We start from the raw sequence: 18021 nt of genomic DNA, 5'->3' as shown, positions 1-18021 counted from the left end.
CATTTGAAAAATGAATTAAACTTTTCACCGAGATTTTTACTGTATATTTATTTGAAATGTTTTTTATAATATATTTATTTTATTGATCGCCAGAAGTGCGCTTTCAGATGAAGGAAAGGGGCAGGGACGCGCGTTCCCGCTGTTGCACGCAGCTAGTACCCTACGTCAGTTTTGCATACTTCCCAACAGCCTAAAACTAATACGGCATGGACAAGGATTTTCTTAATTGTACCTCATATACATTTGCGTATATTAAGCTACAAACCATGTCTAAGAAAATGCTTCATTTTAAACGGCACACTCGGTTCCCATGAGGAGTGGCAGTGGCGTCTGAGCGAGCACGCGCACGCACGCTCAGCGCTAAACTGACTGTCAATGTTCGACCGCAAGTTGAGTCCAGTGGTGGTTGAGTCCAGTAAATCAAGCGAGTGAGTAAAACGCGACACGTTTATTGTTTTTTTCTCAGTTTATCACCTTTTATTGTTGGTTCCGGTTGGTAGGCTAATGCACAGGACACCAGTTCGCTGTTAAGTTCAGGTCTCTCGTCAGTTACCCAGACTGGCCATTATAGAGTCGCCGTTACTTTGACTGCAGTCTGACAGGACCAAACGCTAAAAATAATGCGTTTTCAGGTAATTAAAATATCGTTAGGTTATGAAATAACATAATTCTTCTGTTCTCTACATGTGCTTTAAAGAAATAACGTTACTCCTTGTAAGTTTTTTTAAACGCCTTATACGCAATATTATTTTTGTTTTCTAACCTAAAGTTTACAACTGTCTCTCATTTTTACAGTTTTTAAGAAGTTAAGGAGACGGGTTTGTTGCACACTGTTTTTAATCGTCCGGTGATTCGCGCCGCATCCTCGCGGCTCTGTAACTATGGGCAACCGGGGGATGGAGGAGCTGATCCCGCTGGTGAATCGCCTGCACGATGCCTTCAGCGCCATCGGACAGAGCTGCAACCTGGACCTGCCGCAGATCGCAGTGGTCGGGGGTCAGAGCGCAGGCAAGAGCTCAGTCCTGGAAAATTTCGTGGGCAGGTACGACACACCTTACTTTCCAGTTCAACTTCAAAGGACTTAACAGTACAAATGTTTCTATATTATCATTTACCAATGCAATTTTAATGGAAGTTTTGCAGGGTGGCAAACAACCCCTGAAATAAATTGTTATACATTAACCAGGGCACATTTTGCAAACTGGCACACTTCACTAGATAAACACAGTTATTGGCTAATTTTCAAATCCCTAAATATATGTCTTAGTTAATGACTATTAGTTAGTGGTCATTATGTTAAACTGAGTCAATCTTTAGCAGAGGAAGTGATCTGTATAGCTGCAGCAGGTGCAGATGGTCCTGCTCTCATTTGTAGTCAGGGGCAGTCACTACATCTTCCTCCATCTGTCTAATGGTTTGCCAAGTCTATATACATGAACCATGAATTTGAAGATCTTCCTGGATTGTCCAGATCACAGGAACAAGCTGTAGTCCTTGTTATAGTAAAAATGATATGATGAGTGGAATGTATAAGGAAAAAAAATTATAAGTGCATAACCCTCTAAGTTTACATGTCAAAGTATTTGACTCAGGGGCAAAACATACATAGTTAAAACATGGTTAATCCTAGTCCCAGACTAAAGACATTTCTCATCACGATTGTTAATATGCATTTAAAACACCCGTTTTGAGGAGCTGATCTTGTTGGGATGAGCGTGGGCATTTTGGTTTATTATAAGCTCAAATGAGCCACGTGAGGCCATATTCTTTTATGCTGCTGTATGATCTCCGTTTCAGAGCAGTAAATGACGAGCTAACTTACCTGATATCTACGTCAGTCCAGTTTGCTGACATTACTCGTAGTGAATGTTGTAAATCCCTCATTTTAAAAAGTTAAACCAACTTCATGTTGCCATGACACGCGCGTCCTCACTATGGCACGCACGTCATTGTTTATGCGTTTTATCTCTCGTTTTAAAGAGCTGAACCATAACTTTTGTTGTGATGACGCTCGTGTCCTCACTAAGACACGCCCATTACGGCATTGTTTCGGCTTCTTGTTCACACAGAGGGTTTTCCGTGTATCTTACTAGGTCCTCTTTCCGGCAACAATCTCAGAAGATTTACGGGACGTGTTTGTGTTCCCACAGACGCTTGTCTGGCAATTTTACGGGTATTTTCTGGGAACAAAGGTCTGTGTGAATGGGGTTTAAAATGCATATTTGAACCACCTTAATTTAAAAACACCTTGTACTGACGTATCTTTGTACGTTCTTAACCTATATTGTTTTGTCTCAAGATGCACACCTGTATTGTTTTTTGTAAGGTATGTTTGTAAAAACTACTTAAATGTCCTAATACAACTATGGATTAATCTAAACCCTGTCTGGTAAAACTGCCCCTTAGTCAGTTAAAAAAATCAGGAATGCATTTGGTAGACAACTGAATGGATTGTAAGTTGCTCTATGCATGCAGCTTACAGTGTATTACAAGATATACATTTATCAGAGTGCATAGTTCAACCTTCTGCCAGAGACACATGTTTTGATGTAGTCCAAAGCACATGTGTAAGCGCTCTACCCCATTATTTGCATACGGGGAGGGGAACAGAAGCTTTCTTTGCATTTAAAGAAACACACACAAAAACATTGTGTGTCATTGCAGCCACAAATGGCGATGTTCAACATCATAGAATGAAAGATCTGAAGTGTATTTTGAGCTGAAACTTTACAGACACATTCTGGGGATACCAGAGACTATTTATACTGCTGAAAACACCTAGGGGCCCTTTAACCTCTTTGTATAGTCCCTTTAATCTGAAATAATTTTTATATTTTCTTTGCGCAAGAGAACCCTCACAGGATCTTCCCTCTGCATGCTCTTTTCCGCATGGAAAAACTGAGCCTGTTCAACAGGAAGCTGTGATTGTTAGTGGAAGCTATTGTTTGTTCAGTGCATATCTGTTTAGTGAGCTGAAGGAACGTGAATCTTGCCTGCTTGAGATAATTGGGTAACAGTGGCTGTATACTTATCTGAGAGGGAGGCACCAAAACATTCTGACCATCAACTTCAAAACTTAGCGAGTGTATGAGGAAACATGTTTTAAGCCAGACACACAGTTTATTTAGTATTAATACAATATTTACATTTAAGACTTAAATGAGAGTTAGAAAAATTACAGGCTCAACATTCTTATCTTAAATTGATTTTAACAGCAGAGTTAATAGTAGAGTAGTGGTAGACTCGCATAACCAGGGACAATGAAATCTTTACTAGAAAATTTGGTGAAATCTGGAGAATGAATTTTTTTTTAAATTATTGTCTCACCCTCTTCTTACTCAAAACATGCATATTGTTTTTTTTTTCAGAATAAACAATTTAGTTTTTCTAGCACAACAGAGGTGGATGGTGTATTAAATATGACTAGTAAATATGTTTCAAGCCTTCCAAGGCCATGTTTGTGCAAGGTTTGAATGGCTTACTTATAATTTACATTTAAGCATTAAGCAGACACCATTATCCAAAGCGATTTGTCATTGGGAAGCAATAGCATGAGAAGTGTCATTAGAGACATAAATTAAACTTCAACTTTATTTTTTATACTGTATCTTGCATTTCATCCGGCCTGTAATTATTTCTGTGCACTTCAACCCCGCCTCCATGTAACATCTCGTCAATTTAAATGGTTATGCAGTTATACAGACCTGCTTTTTTGTGCTTTGTTTTTTCATTTGTCCACTGTCCTAAAACATTGCACTGATTGAAAAAGATACAGTTTTGATTTTGTTTTCTGTAAATGAAGATAACTTTAGAAGTAGAAGAGTCGTGAGTACGTGAATATACACTTGTATGGCGCTGTCATATGATGGCCTACTTAAGATCTGATTTACAGGCAATAATGAGTTCATGTATCCATAGCAATCAGTTATATATGAATGGCGGAAAGCTCTGCACCCTCAGCCATCTGTCCTCTCAGTATCACTGCCAGTACGTGCAGGCCAGGGATGCCTAAAGAAATGGGTTAATGAAATGAGAGCCTATGGATTGAAGAAGAATAGTGCTTTGGTTTATTAGGTTGTTGATTTTTACATGACAACTATATTTCACCTAAAAAAGTGTTGATGATGTGAGGAGGTCAAGCAAGAAGATATTATTTATATTATAATAAGTATTATAATTTTGTGATTTATAGTTTAGCTGATGGATTCAGAATGTATGTTTTTAGATGGTTCTTCTCATAATGATTTACATAAGATTGGAGTTTTATCTTAACTTTATCTTAAAAAAACAGTAACATAAGATGTCAGCAACTTAACAACAAAGGGTAGCTGACAAAAAAGAAAAATGTTATCATAATTTACCAACAATGTTCAGATTTTTTCTACTGTGGAATAAAAAATGCATCTTTTTGTCAAATCCACATATATTTTTATCTTACTTTAACCAAACAAGTTAAAAAATTTCAACTTGTTTTTATAAGTTAGGTCAAATAATCACAAGTCGAAACTTAAAAATAGTAGGTTGAATTGACCAAGTTGTCAATTGCATGCATGAATAAGATTTGAGAGGTTCGTTGCAGTAAATTACACTTTGCTGTAATTATGTAGCTGGTTACCAGTAACTTACTGTAGAAGATAAAGAATGAAAATGTTTCATGTCCATTTAACTTTGAACAAACTGTTGCCAGTAAATAACATAAATGTAAAATCTACAGTAAATTACTGGCAGCTAGTTAAGCAATATCGCTCGAGTAGGAGTGTGATATAGCTCTATATCATCACGGCTGTGATTAGGCCAGAGGCAATCACAGCCGTGATGATAAAGAGCTATATCACACGACTCCGAGAGCGATATTGCTTTTATACAACAGTTCGACGGCACACGTTTGAAAAACGAAAACTAGAAAACAACAACGGAGTAATTTTAAAAGCCTCTTTGTTTGAGAACTACTTCTTCCGCCACGGATTTGAGGGCGGCCAGAATGACAGGTAAAACTTTCGGCTGCTTTGAAGCTCATAACAACTCAATGGACGGAAAAGCCGTTACTTTATATTACCGTTTCTTGGTCACAAAGTGTAGTTTTAAGATTAGTTCAGTCGAGAATGTATATGTATTATATTTAAATCTGCAGTCGATTAGTAAAGATAGCGCCTGTTTGAACGTTTGCTTTGTGAGATTCGGTACGAATGAGAACCAAAGCATGAGCGGACGTCAGTGTTCACTCGCCCCGCTGACCACCGCCCTCTCTGGGCTACATTTCTGACAGAGATACCCCGGCTCTCATGTTGGCCTTGTTTGTTTATGATCGTCAAATAAGATCAAATCAGCAGTATTTGGTGTCATGATCAAACTATTACTTGTTTTTTAATTCATATTTAGTGTCTTTTGTGTTGTTATTGTTTTGGCGCGAGGTAAAAGTGAATAAAACTATACTTGTATAACGTTACTATTGCTTTCTCATTTATTCTTAACGCGATACGAGCACTCGATTATTATTATTAAACTTTGTTCTTGTCAGTGCTATATAAAACGGTTTTTTATAAGTGTCAGAGAGATGTTTTTGCATGCTGCTTATAAATATACCAGTGGCGATATCTCATAACATGTTTTAATAGTCACGTCACGATAAAGTAAATGATCAATGTCCACATTTAAAAGCTGCGGTGCTTACCTGCAGTTCCACAGTGTTTTCGCGTTCTGATAAGAAATATAGCTCCAGAAAAAAAACGAGTGTTTATATTCCTCTTTCCAAGTGTTAATCGTCCACACGATGTGGCAAGACATTTCTCCCATTAACTTTAACGTAACATCCAAGAGCGCTGATCTTTGACGGAATAATAACTTCCGATTGGCGATTCACAGACTGATTTATGAGCTAGTAAACTAATGAGACACACGGAGAGTGATTCAAAACAGCGCGTCTGTGTTTTTCCATTCAGAAATGAGCCTGCTTAGGACCTCCATTCACTAGGTGGCGGAATGATACGAAAGATGTGAAGCGGTTACAGTGCCGTTATCAGCACAATATCGCATAGCTCTTAGCCAATCAGATTCGAGAACCAGAAAGAACGGTTGTATAATTTCCAGTAATACCCAGCAATACTGTAATTTTTAAAGAATATTTTTACAGTATGTAATATAAATGTAATGCAGTTGCATACATGTAAATAATGATGGCATTTTGAGGATAAAAGTTTTAACTTAGTTGCCTATTAGCTTATTTTGAACACTCAGTTAAACACTCAAGCTATATTATACATAGGCAAAGCTCAGTCTCACATTAATGTACCATACAATGCTCTGTCTTGTATTGATGTCTGTTTACCACAGCAGTGCATACTGGGTACTGGGGGAGGGACAGGATGAATTGAGAGGATAGTCAAGATGAAATGAAAGAAAAGGGGAGAAGATTAGATTGGAGCAGATGAGTCAAAAGGGGCTTTGTTAAGGGGGTTAGAAAGTGAAGGTCAGGGTGTGTACTAGAATTGGGAATGTACAGGACATTGTTGAAATAGTAAGCCATGGGTCCAACACAGAGATGCGTCCATGCCTGGGTGAAAGTTAAATTTAAAAAGCACTGGTTTGTTAGTTTATATAGTCCTCGGCTAATGTAGAGCTAATACATTTTACAGTGTTTGTTTCTTTATTATCAGTAATGCCAAAAATGCTGGGTTATTTTTTTGAAGTTGAGTTCAAGTTAAAACAACCCAGCCTTTGGGGTTGAACCAACCTAGCATTTAAAGGAAAACAACACAGTTTTTCAATATTTTACTATGTTCTTACCTCAACTTAGACAAATTAATACATACATATCTTTTTTCAATGTGTGCACTTCAACACAGCGCGTCGCGAATGTGCCAGCATTTAGCCTAGCCCCATTCATTCCTTAGGTCCAAACAGGGATGAGTTTAGAAGCTGCAAGCTAAGTGCGCTTCCGCCATACAATATAGTTCTCATTTTTTATCTGCTTAAAAAATCGCCATGTTTTATTTTGTGCCACCATACTTACTCATGTAACTCCTCATGTAACAGTCTTCAAATAATGCAAACATGGAAGTGCTTGGTGGCCTCTAAATTCATTCCTGCCTGGATCCCAAGGAATGAATGGGGCCAGGCTAAATGCTAACACATTCAAAACGCACTGTGCAAAGATGAAGTGCACGCATTGAAAAATATAGGTATTTAAAATATTTATCTTAAGTTGTTTATCTAACATAGTAAAATATTTTTTTCCTTAAAATTACAACCCAACGGGTTGGGTTCATCCTTTTTTGACCCAACGCTGGGTTGAAATGACCCAGCATTTTTTAAAGTTCCGTAGCAAATACCACTAAAAATGGAAAATATGAGATTGCTCAAGCACTAGGACAATTTTATCTTCTACCTGCATCCTATGCCGCTCTGTGAATGTCTTTAACTGGGTCTGATCCTGTGGGAGTTCCCTTCTATTTTGGGCAATAGGTCTGATTTAGCTTGCACACACCCTTTTTTCTGTATCATCTTCATCATCCAGTTTAGTGACCCCATCCCAAGCCTGGCATTTATCAGACCTAACGGAAAACACATTTTTTAAATGGAAAAGTCCAACTTTCCCACCATTGTTTTGCTTGTATTTCAAAATAGCTTGGACAAAGAACAGACATTTAAATTGTTTCAAACATGACAAACAAGACATGGCTGCTTCAGATAGCTTGAATGTTGTTGTCTCTGCATTAAACTATGATAGGAGAAAAGTATCAAGAACGAGGCGCTAAAATGACACACAGGACTGATATAATTGATACATCACTGATTCAGCTGCCATCCATCAATTGTTTCAGTTACAGTCTACACTCATTTCAGCTGACTTTTTCACACGGATGATGAAAATAAACTGGTTCTGCATTCTGCATTGACTGTGTTCTGACTGCTTTCCACTATCACACAGCTTCTTTCCTACTCTATAGGCCAGTGGAAGTTGTGCGTACACCTGCCATAAATATCTGAGTATGAGTGTTGTAAGGGGTGTGACAGGGCCGCATGGTTTATGGTTTCACTGCAGTGACAGTAAGTTTCTGGCACTGTGCCTCAGACTGGGACTTAATCAGTCATGTGAGGGAAGTTTTATGTATAGTTTTTTTTGGATGGGAAGCTTTATTTTTATTTGCTTGAGGACTTGACCTCCTGGTATCTATTATAGTATTTCAACTGGGAAAGGATTGGGATAGCAGCACTAAAGTCATGCGCTTATTTTTAATAGAACACACATACTGTTGTATTGTATTTTCAAAACAAAGTTGCTTTGGACACAAGCATCTGCCAAATTCATACATTTAATGTATAAATGTGTTTTTTTCTCTTTTTTTAACAAAATGGCCTATGCTGTGTTCCCAGAGATTTTCTGCCAAGAGGATCAGGAGTTGTTACGAGGAGACCACTTGTCCTTCAGCTTATCAGTGCCACCACAGGTATAAAAGATGCTCACACACACCTTTTACTGTAGGGTTAGATTTTCTTTTACATCCTTATTTAAACTGACTGCCACAAGTGTGTTATCAAAAGTGACGTCAATAGATCATGTGACAATGCATCTTTTGAGACACATACAGTACTGTGCAAAAGTCTTAGGCCACTATCACCAGCTTTGTTGTTTTAGCAAAGTTTTAATGACTATCCATATTTATTTTTCACTATTTTTTAAGATACAAAATACGGAAAATACAGGAAATGTGTACACAAAATTAAAAACAAAACAATTTTCAGAACTTAATGTCTTTTTCAGGCATAAGTCAGTATTTAGTGTGACCTCTCTTGGCACAAAACACATCTTGAGCTTTTTTGAGAAGACTGAAGTCCTGAAGTCACTTGATTAGAATTAGAAATTAGGATTTAATTTCACTTAGGTTTAAGAGATCCTGCAGTTTCCTGCTATTGCTCAAGTGGAAGGGGAGTTTACCCTAAAAACTTGACACTTCAGCTTATACTTTTATACTGTTTTTAATACTACATACGCATTTCCTGTATTTTCTGGTTGTATTCTAATAAAGAGACTGAGAAAAATTATATATGATCACTATACAATTGCAAAAACAACAAATATAATGGTAGCATGGTGGCCTAATATGTTTGCACTAGGGATGCACCGATATGAACATTTTGGCCGATACCGATAACCGATAACTCTTTATATTTGGGGGGCGATAACCGATATATACAGGCTGATAAATATTCATATTAATTTCACAATGAAAAACTCCCAGATCGCGGACATCTTGTCTTTGCGCTAGACTAGCATACTCTTCTTAAGCCCGCAACATGTGTCATCTTCGTATCACAGAAAGCACCAATCAAAACTCCACATGGCCAGCAATGAGCAAGTGAAGTGGTTCAACAAACCAAAATAATCCATAATTTATCAGCCTAATTTTGCTATCAGACCGATAATATTAAAAATAAGCAGTTATCGGCCGATAACGATATGTCGGGCGATATATCGTGCATCCCTAGTTTGCACAGTAGTGTATGTTTTGCAGTGTAAGTTAGACCATATTTACTAAGTTGCTACTGTAACGAGCCAGTGTCTTGGGAATTTCTTAAAAATATAAAAGTGGACTCTGAAAACATTGACTGAGCACTAGAGGGCAGTGTCCCCTGTCTTTTAATCAGTCTAAAGATAGTCATAAATTAAAAGTTAAGAGACTGTAAACTCTAACAGGCATAACTAAATTATACACTGTAAATTCAGATGCAATGTGTTTCCCTGCCTTTTCTAATTCATACTTTCTGTTCCCTGTCACAGAGTATGCAGAGTTTCTACACTGTAAAGGGAAGAAGTTTACAGACTTTAATGAGATTCGACGGGAGATTGAAGCAGAGACAGACAGAGTCACGGGATCAAATAAGGGCATATCCTCCATTCCTATCAACCTGCGTGTCTACTCTCCAAATGGTATTATTGTCTCAAAGCAATGAATGAATTAGTGATATACATATAGATCTACTGTATAGACATGAAATATACAGTAACATGATATATTGCCAACACACCAACACGCAACTACACAAGCAAACACACCGACATGCAACTACATACACAAGAAACACACAGACACGCAACTACACAAGAAAACACACAGACACGCAACTACACAAGAAAACACGCAGAGACACAACTACACAAGCAAACACACAGACCCACACATTCAGCAAACACAAATTAATAAATGCACACATGCACAAGCAAACATGCAACTACACATCAGAATATGTTTATTGACTGATTTTAGAGCTCCATTCGGCACAAAGTGAAAACTTAAAGGAATAGTCCATTTTCTTAAAAGAAAATCCAGATAATTTACTCACCACCATGTCATCCAAAATGTTGATGTCTTTCTTTGTTCAGTCGAGAAGAAATTATGTTTTTTGAGGAAAACATTGCAGGATTTTTCTCATTTTAATGGACTTTAATAGACACCAACAATTAATACTTAACTCAACACTTGACAGGTTTTTTTTTTTAATTAAATCCTAATTTCTAATTCTAATTAAATTACTTCAGGACTTCAGTCTCCTCAAAAAAATTCAAGATGTGTTTCATGCCAAGAGAGGTCACACTAAATACTGACTGATGCCTGAAGAAGACATTTACCGTATTTTCCGGACTATAAGTCGCTCCGGAGTATAAGTCGCATATATCAAAAATGCGTCATGAAGACGAAAAAAACATATTTAAGTCACAATTGACTACACCTCGCATTTATTTAGAAAATGATTTCACAAAATCCAAGTCAAAGAACACACATTTAATCTGGAAAGGCGAGTTATTTAACTAAACAATAGTACACTGGCACCTGACTAGAAGTCGCAGGACCAGCCAAACTATGAAAAAAACTGTGACTTATAGTCCGGAAAATACGGTAGTTCTGAAAATTGTTTTGTTTTAATATTTGTGTACATATTTCCTGTATTTTCTGTTTGTATCTCAATAAAAAGAGTGAAAAATAAATACGGATGGGCATTAAAACTTTGCTAAAACAAAGCTGGTGATGGTGGCCTAAGACTTTTGCACAGTACTGTAGTCGAAAACCCATTCGAAACCGGATTGCCACCTACTCCCCGCCTACTGATCTAATGTGATGTTATGGGCACAATGTTTTTCCATTGGACATGACCCACGATGTTCAGCGCGATCTTTAGGCTTTTATTGATAAAACTGTAGCGACTGCTCTCCGCATCTTTCATTTGTTTAATTTTGCAAGAGTTTGAAAGTTACGCAAGCTTATTTCATCAATTGCTCTGAAATATCAGAGAAAGTTCTTACATATACATGGACCCGACTCTGTGCAGCATGTTTATTAACAACACAAGCAGAGGACTTTGACCTAATATTAGTTTGCGTTCATTTAAACCCATCATTTCGGTCGTTCGCTTTTAAACGAAAGCAGAGGGACTCGCCCACAGACTACCCCCTCAGTAATCAGGACAAAAGCAGTTGAAGTGGATAAAAGAGACTGATTAAAAAAACAGGTGTAAATGTGAATGTGTCTCTTTCCTCCACTTGTGGTCCGATTGACCAATATGCATTGTTAATATCATGTATAAACAGCCCCTCAGTGTCTTGGTAAGGGTCTTTGAAGATACGGTCTTTACTACGTCTCTATTATGGGTATCTCTGACCAGATTTCCTTGTCTTTGTTTTTCTCTTTCTCCAGTTTTGAACTTGACTCTAATAGACCTTCCAGGCATAACTAAAGTCCCAGTGGGAGATCAACCCCCTGACATTGAATACCAGATCAGAGACATGATCATGCAGTTCATCTGCAAGGAAAATTGTCTCATCCTGGCTGTCACTCCTGCTAACATGGATCTGGCTAACTCTGATGCTCTTAAATTGGCCAAAGATGTGGATCCACAGGGTTAGTAGGAAATAACTTACCCTTGTATTGCCCCATTGGTAATTTGGTGCAGTTAACTTATCATTAATGTCTGTCCTCAAATATATCTTCTCCCTTGACCTCCTCACATCATCACTTTTGCTTGATCTTTCAATCAGGCCAACGCACCATCGGTGTAATCACTAAGCTGGATCTGATGGACAAGGGCACGGATGTCAGGGATGTGCTGGAGAATAGGTTACTGCCACTTCGCAGAGGTACAGCTCACGTGTAGATATATTTTGTGAGTAGATACTCGTGGAGTTTGTTGTAGGATCTGGGCCAGGGCAAGTCTGCTGCAGGCTACAGCGGGTAAAACAAGGCCAGGTGCAAAGACTTAATGCTTCTGCTGCTGCATTAATGCATTAGTCACACAGAAGTCCAGCCGGGGAGAAGGGTTTATGAACTGTAGAGGATTGCAGATAGGATATAGGATACAATCTGACTTGTATAGTTGTTAGTCAGTCATATTTTCTAGTCTGTTGGATTCCTTCTTCCTCAACAATCAGATGAGTTGTTTCAAACCTTTGAATACGTTTCCTTAAAAGCTTTGCTCTTCTACAGCCTTTTTAGATCAGCTTTAAGATATAGGATCACATTTAGCAGCTTATTATCTTTTAAATATTGCTCAGCTCTTCCTATTTTTCTCCTGTGTGGTTGCTTCAGGTTATATTGGTGTGGTAAACCGTAGCCAAAAGGACATAGATGGAAAAAAGGACATAAGTGCAGCTTTGGCTGCAGAGAGACGGTTTTTCAAATCACATCCATCGTACAGGCACATGGCAGACTGCATGGGGACTGCATACTTACAAAGGGTCCTTAACCAGGTGATGCTACACAATATTAAAAGATGTAGGGCAGAGTGCCACTTTTGACTTTATATATCCTAATTTTAATTCAGGATGTCTGCTATCAACACAACTTACCCCAATCAACTTGTAAAGAAAGGGCACCCAGATTAATGAGACTTAAAGGAATAGTCTAATCATTTTCAATATTAAAATATGTTATTACCTTAACTAAGAATTGTTGATACATCCCTCTATCATCTGTGTGTGTGCACGTTAGCGCTGGAGCGCGCTGCGACGCTTCGATAGCATTTAGCTTAGCCCCATTCATTCAATGGTACCATTTAGAGATAAAGTTAGAAGTGACCAAACACATCAACGTTTTTCCTATTTAAGACAAGTAGTTATACGAGCAAGTTTGGTGGTACAAAATAAAACGTAGCGCTTTTCTAAGCGGATTTAAAAGAGGAGCTACATTTTATGGCGTAATAGCACTTTTGGGAGTACTTCGACTCGGCACAGTAACACCCTCCCTCTCCCATTATGAGAGTGAGAAGGGGAGCGGACTTTTCAGGCGAGTCGAAGTACTCCCAAAAGTGCTATTACGCCATAAAATATAGTTCCTCTTTTAAATCCGCTTAGAAAAGCGCTACGTTTTATTTTGTACCACCAAACTTGCTCGTATAACTACTCGTCTTAAATAGGAAAAACGTTGATGTGTTTGGTCACTTCTAACTTTATCTCTAAATGGTACCATTGAATGAATGGGGCTAAGCTAAATGCTATCGAAGCGTCGCAGCGCGCTCCAGCGCTTACGTGCACGCACACAGATGATAGAGGGATGTATCAACAATTCTTAGTTAAGGTAATAACATATTTTAATATTGAAAATGAGTAGACTATTCCTTTAACACTTTTTTATTTCTCCATTTTTCAAATTCCTCTGTAGCAACTTACCAACCACATCCGTGACACATTACCAGCGTTCCGTAGTCAACTGCAGGGTCAGCTTCTCTCCTTGGATAAAGAGGCAAAGGAGTACAAGTATCTGAACTCGGATGACCCCTCACGCAAGACTAAAGCCTTAATGCAGTGGGTTTACACACACCCTAATTCAGAAATTAAAAACACATGCATCACAAACATGGGCACATACACGCTAGTCTTTTATGAGAAGACATTTGTTTACTGCATAAACACAAACAGATGCACATGTCAGACAAGACCACAACTGAAGAGGACAAACACACACAAGTGCGTTGTGTACATCTGTTGTCTAGGCTGATACAACACTTTGGGCTGGACTTTGAGAAGAGAATCGAGGGATCCGGTGATCAGGTGGAGACAGTGGAGCTGTCAGGAGGTGCCAAAATCAACCGTATCTTTCATGAGCGTTTCCCTTTTGAACTAGTTAAGGTGATGTTTTAGAATTTAAATTGATCAGTTAGTTATTTTAATCTCTTTATAAAGCAAAAGGCTCACACACATTTCTTGTTTATGTTGGCCTGTGCTGTATCAGATGGAGTTTGATGAGAAAGAATTACGAAGAGAGATCAGTTACGCTATTATAAACATCCACGGCATCAGGTTTGTTTGTTTATTAATACATTGTATTCGAAAACAAATATTATTGAACATTATTAAATAAACCTAAATATATTAGGTTTCAGGTAGTAATACAGGGTTCCCACAGGTCCTTGAAATCCTTCAAAGTTTGTGAAACTGGGGAAAAAATTCAAATCCCTGGGAAGTTTTTGAAAATATACATGCATAGATACAGGTCATTGAAAGTGCTTGAATCTATTTTATGCAAGAAGTTTTCTGGAAAACAATCCATACTTTTCCCGGTGTAGTGTAGGATAATAATCATAAAAATTCTAGACTTTTTAAGCATACGTGCTAAGCTGTTTGCTTTAAATGCTATATCTTCTGTATGCGAATGTTGATTCATACCAAAATGTTTTTTTGCATAGTTGTGTTTGACACATGAAAATGTCTCGGGTTACGTATGTAACTGTTGTTACCTGAGAGGGGAACAAGACGCTGCGTCTCCCTTGCAATACTTCCTGCGTCCCTGTAACGCCATCTTTGGCAATATTTCAGATAGTGATATAGTTCCTGGCTCCCACGTCACCCTGTCTTTGTCATTAAGCCTCACCATTGGTTGAATTTGATATACACATTCAGACACACTTACCCCTGGAGGCGTCCCTAAAGTGTCACCGCAGTGATGCAGGAACTGTTACAATGTATCTTAAAAGGTAACACGATGTAACCTTGCTCTCACTTGAAATGTGTCCCCACATTTAGTCCTTGAATTTGAGGGTATTAGATCTGGAAAGTCCTTGAAAGGTCCTTAAATTTGAAGTTAACTAAGGTGTGGGAACCCTGTAATAGCACCTATTGGTTACAAGGTTCCAACTTTTTATAGTATATACTTTTTACAGTGGTATTCCAGAATATGCACACTTTAGTGTTTTCTCTTCCCTTTAGGACCGGTCTGTTTACACCTGATATGGCTTTCGAAGCCATAGTGAAGAAACAGATTGTAAAACTCAAAGTCCCTTGTCTCAAGTGTGTAGACATGGTGATCCAAGAGCTCATCAACACAGTACAACAGTGTACCAACAAGGTACAACATCCTTTTATGCCGGGTGAATGCAAGTACAGTGTTTAGATGTGTAAGTCAAAAAGAGACTTTATAGGGGCCTTCCTTGTCTGCCATTCATCTTTGCTCCACCTGGAAGATTTTTAAACACGATGTTGCAATGCAATCCATATTATGGCTTTAGATTTAAGTGTTTCTTTGTTTGAACCTTTTTGATTTTTACGTGCATGTCCTCAGTTAGAGACCTTTCCCAAACTACGGGAGGAGACAGAGAGGATAGTGACCACACACATTCGGCAGCGAGAGAGTCAAGCCAAGGACCAGGTCAGTCCAACAACCACACTCTAAAAAAAGAATGTATTACTTTTTTGCACATTGTTTGTGTAATGCTATTTAACACATAAGTTTGTGTTAAAATAAATAAAAATGACTACACAAGTTGTAATAAAATCAAGACTAAGGGGTGGTTCCCTGGACGGGGCTTATCCTAGTCTCAGACTAAAATGCATGATTGAGCTGCTTTAATTTAAAAACACCTTGTTCTGTTTAATTTTAACATATATTGTTGACATTGTTTTGTCTTGAGATGCACACCTGCATGATAATAACACAGAGATGTGTTGCATTTAGTTGTTTTTAACACAAGTTAGAGTGCACACTAGACTTGTCAGTATGTAGCATTTTTAAAAAGGGAATACATTTTTGTTACATATAATCCACAGCCAGTCAAATCTTTGGAATAGGTGTTACTAAAGCCAGATACTCATTTGTTTGTATTTAATACAGCCTATAATACAATTTTATAAAATAAATCAAGAGTTATAAAATGAATAATAATCATAGAAACTCAATACAATTTTCCGAATTGTGGAACATTTGTCTTTTTCAGTGCTATTTTCTTTTGTCCCCAAGCCCTGGTTAATTTTTGACTTCAGTTAAAGGAATAGTCTACTCATTTTCAATATTAAAATATGTTATTACCTTAACTAAGAATTGTTGATACATCCCTCTATTATCTGTGTGCGTGCACGTAAGCGCTGGAGCGTGCTGCGATGCTTCGATAGCATTTAGCTTAGCCCCATTCATTCAATGGTACCATTTAGAGATAAAGTTAGAAGTGACCAAACACATCAACGTTTTTCCTATTTAAGACGAGTAGTTATACGAGCAAGTTTGGTGTTACAAAATATAACATAGCGCTTTTCTAAGCGGATTTAAAAGAGGAACTATATTTTATGGCGTAATAGCACTTTTGGGAGTACTTGGACTCGCCTGAAAAGTCCGCTCCCCTTCTCACTCTCATAATGGGAGAGGGAGGGTGTTACTGCGCCGAGTCGAAGTACTCACAAAAGTGCTATTACGCCATAAAATATAGTTACTCTTTTAAATCCGCTTAGAAAAGCGCTACGTTATATTTTGTAACACCAAACTTGCTCGTATAACTACTCGTCTTAAATAGGAAAAACGTTGATGTGTTTGGTCACTTCTAACTTTATCTCTAAATGGTACCATTGAATGAATGGGGCTAAGCTAAATGCTATCGAAGCGTCGCAGCGCGCTCCAGCGCTTACGTGCACGCACACAGATGATAGAGGGATGTATCAACAATTCTTAGTTAAGGTAATAACATATTTTAATATTGAAAATGAGTAGACTATTCCTTTAAATTGAATTGAACATCATCAGTAGTGTGTTTGTTTATATTGTACATTCTAGATAATGTCAAATTTTGTGTTTGTTTACTGAACAGGTATTACTTTCACTAGAGATTCAGCTCTCTTACATCAACACAAACCATGAAGATTTCATTGGATTTGCAAAGTGAGTTTTCCCCCTGACGACAATGATGATGTGACCACTAATTTAAAAACACAAGACATGCATTCTCTTCCTGTACGTCTTTCCTTTCAGTGCTCAACAGAAAACCAATCAAACGACCATTAAAGCTTCAGCAGTGAACCAGGTGAGTGATCATGTTTGGTGAGTTGTAATAGGTACCTGATGTCTTACTGTTTTTTTGAATCCACTCAAGTTGTGTTGTTTTCCTGTCGATTTGTGTGAATTCTATCCTAACACATCTTAGGCCTCTTCTTGCTGATGGCTTGTATTTTGCTGTAAATTAATATGCTAATTAATATCATCATATGTTTTTCCATTTGTGAAGACGAGTCACAAAAATTTATTTGATTCAAAGCCTATAAGGAAAAAGACAAACGCACAGAACTGTGTGGCCAATGTGATTGATGACATTAATAAACCACCTATATTAACATTATTATTGATGCCATTAAATATTTTGTAATTTTAATGATTTTTTAGAAAGCTCCATTGATGCAACATTTTTAATAAGCATTAGGTAGACAGCTCGATAGATGATAACATGATAACAATAACTCATCGACAGGGTTATATGTATTACAGTACTTCATTGGGAATTCTGCACAATTAATTTTTTTAATATGCAGTGGAAATCTTACCAACTTACAGCTTCTCCAAAAGCGTAGCAAGTCTGTCTTAAAAAGGGGTTATATGCTAAAATCTTTCCCTTTCATGTTCCTTGTTTATTCTAAAGGAATGTTCCAGTTTTAATGCAATAAGTTGGACAACATATAATAAAAAAATCAAGTTAGTAATATCAAGCAAAATGTACATATAAATATTACAGTACAAACTGTTTTAAAAGTATTACCACAAAACAGAGAACATTACGGGG

The 18021-nt window shown here is 37.6% G+C and overlaps 1 protein-coding gene across 5 annotated transcripts in view; it reads left to right on the top strand.

Moving 5' to 3' along the window:
* The first annotated feature begins 128 nt into the window (after window positions 1-128).
* The window catches only part of dnm3a (dynamin 3a), a 63607-nt gene continuing 45714 nt past the window's right edge, over window positions 129-18021 (top strand). The window contains exons 1-14 of one of the 5 annotated variants that reach the window (XR_012358593.1): window positions 129-632; window positions 796-1042; window positions 8374-8447; window positions 9779-9928; window positions 11691-11894; window positions 12032-12130; window positions 12579-12739; window positions 13650-13792; window positions 13981-14116; window positions 14220-14287; window positions 15194-15332; window positions 15546-15632; window positions 17059-17129; window positions 17220-17271. Coding sequence is in view for 4 of the 5 variants with exons in the window: in XM_073855862.1 (XP_073711963.1) it covers window positions 882-1042; window positions 8374-8447; window positions 9779-9928; window positions 11691-11894; window positions 12032-12130; window positions 12579-12739; window positions 13650-13792; window positions 13981-14116; window positions 14220-14287; window positions 15194-15332; window positions 15546-15632; window positions 17059-17129; window positions 17220-17271 (1545 nt within the window). In the remaining variant the exon portion in view is untranslated. The remainder of the gene's footprint in view (window positions 633-795; window positions 1043-8373; window positions 8448-9778; window positions 9929-11690; window positions 11895-12031; window positions 12131-12578; window positions 12740-13649; window positions 13793-13980; window positions 14117-14219; window positions 14288-15193; window positions 15333-15545; window positions 15633-17058; window positions 17130-17219; window positions 17272-18021) is intronic. The other 4 variants (XM_073855862.1, XM_055185867.2, XM_073855859.1 and 1 more) reach the window with 4 other exon arrangements.

Source organism: Misgurnus anguillicaudatus, chromosome 18, assembly GCF_027580225.2.
Source record: "Misgurnus anguillicaudatus chromosome 18, ASM2758022v2, whole genome shotgun sequence".
Taxonomy (NCBI): Eukaryota; Metazoa; Chordata; class Actinopteri; order Cypriniformes; family Cobitidae; genus Misgurnus; species Misgurnus anguillicaudatus.
The sequence above is the reverse complement of the archived record's forward strand: the minus strand, read 5'-3'. Positions and strand labels throughout refer to the sequence as shown.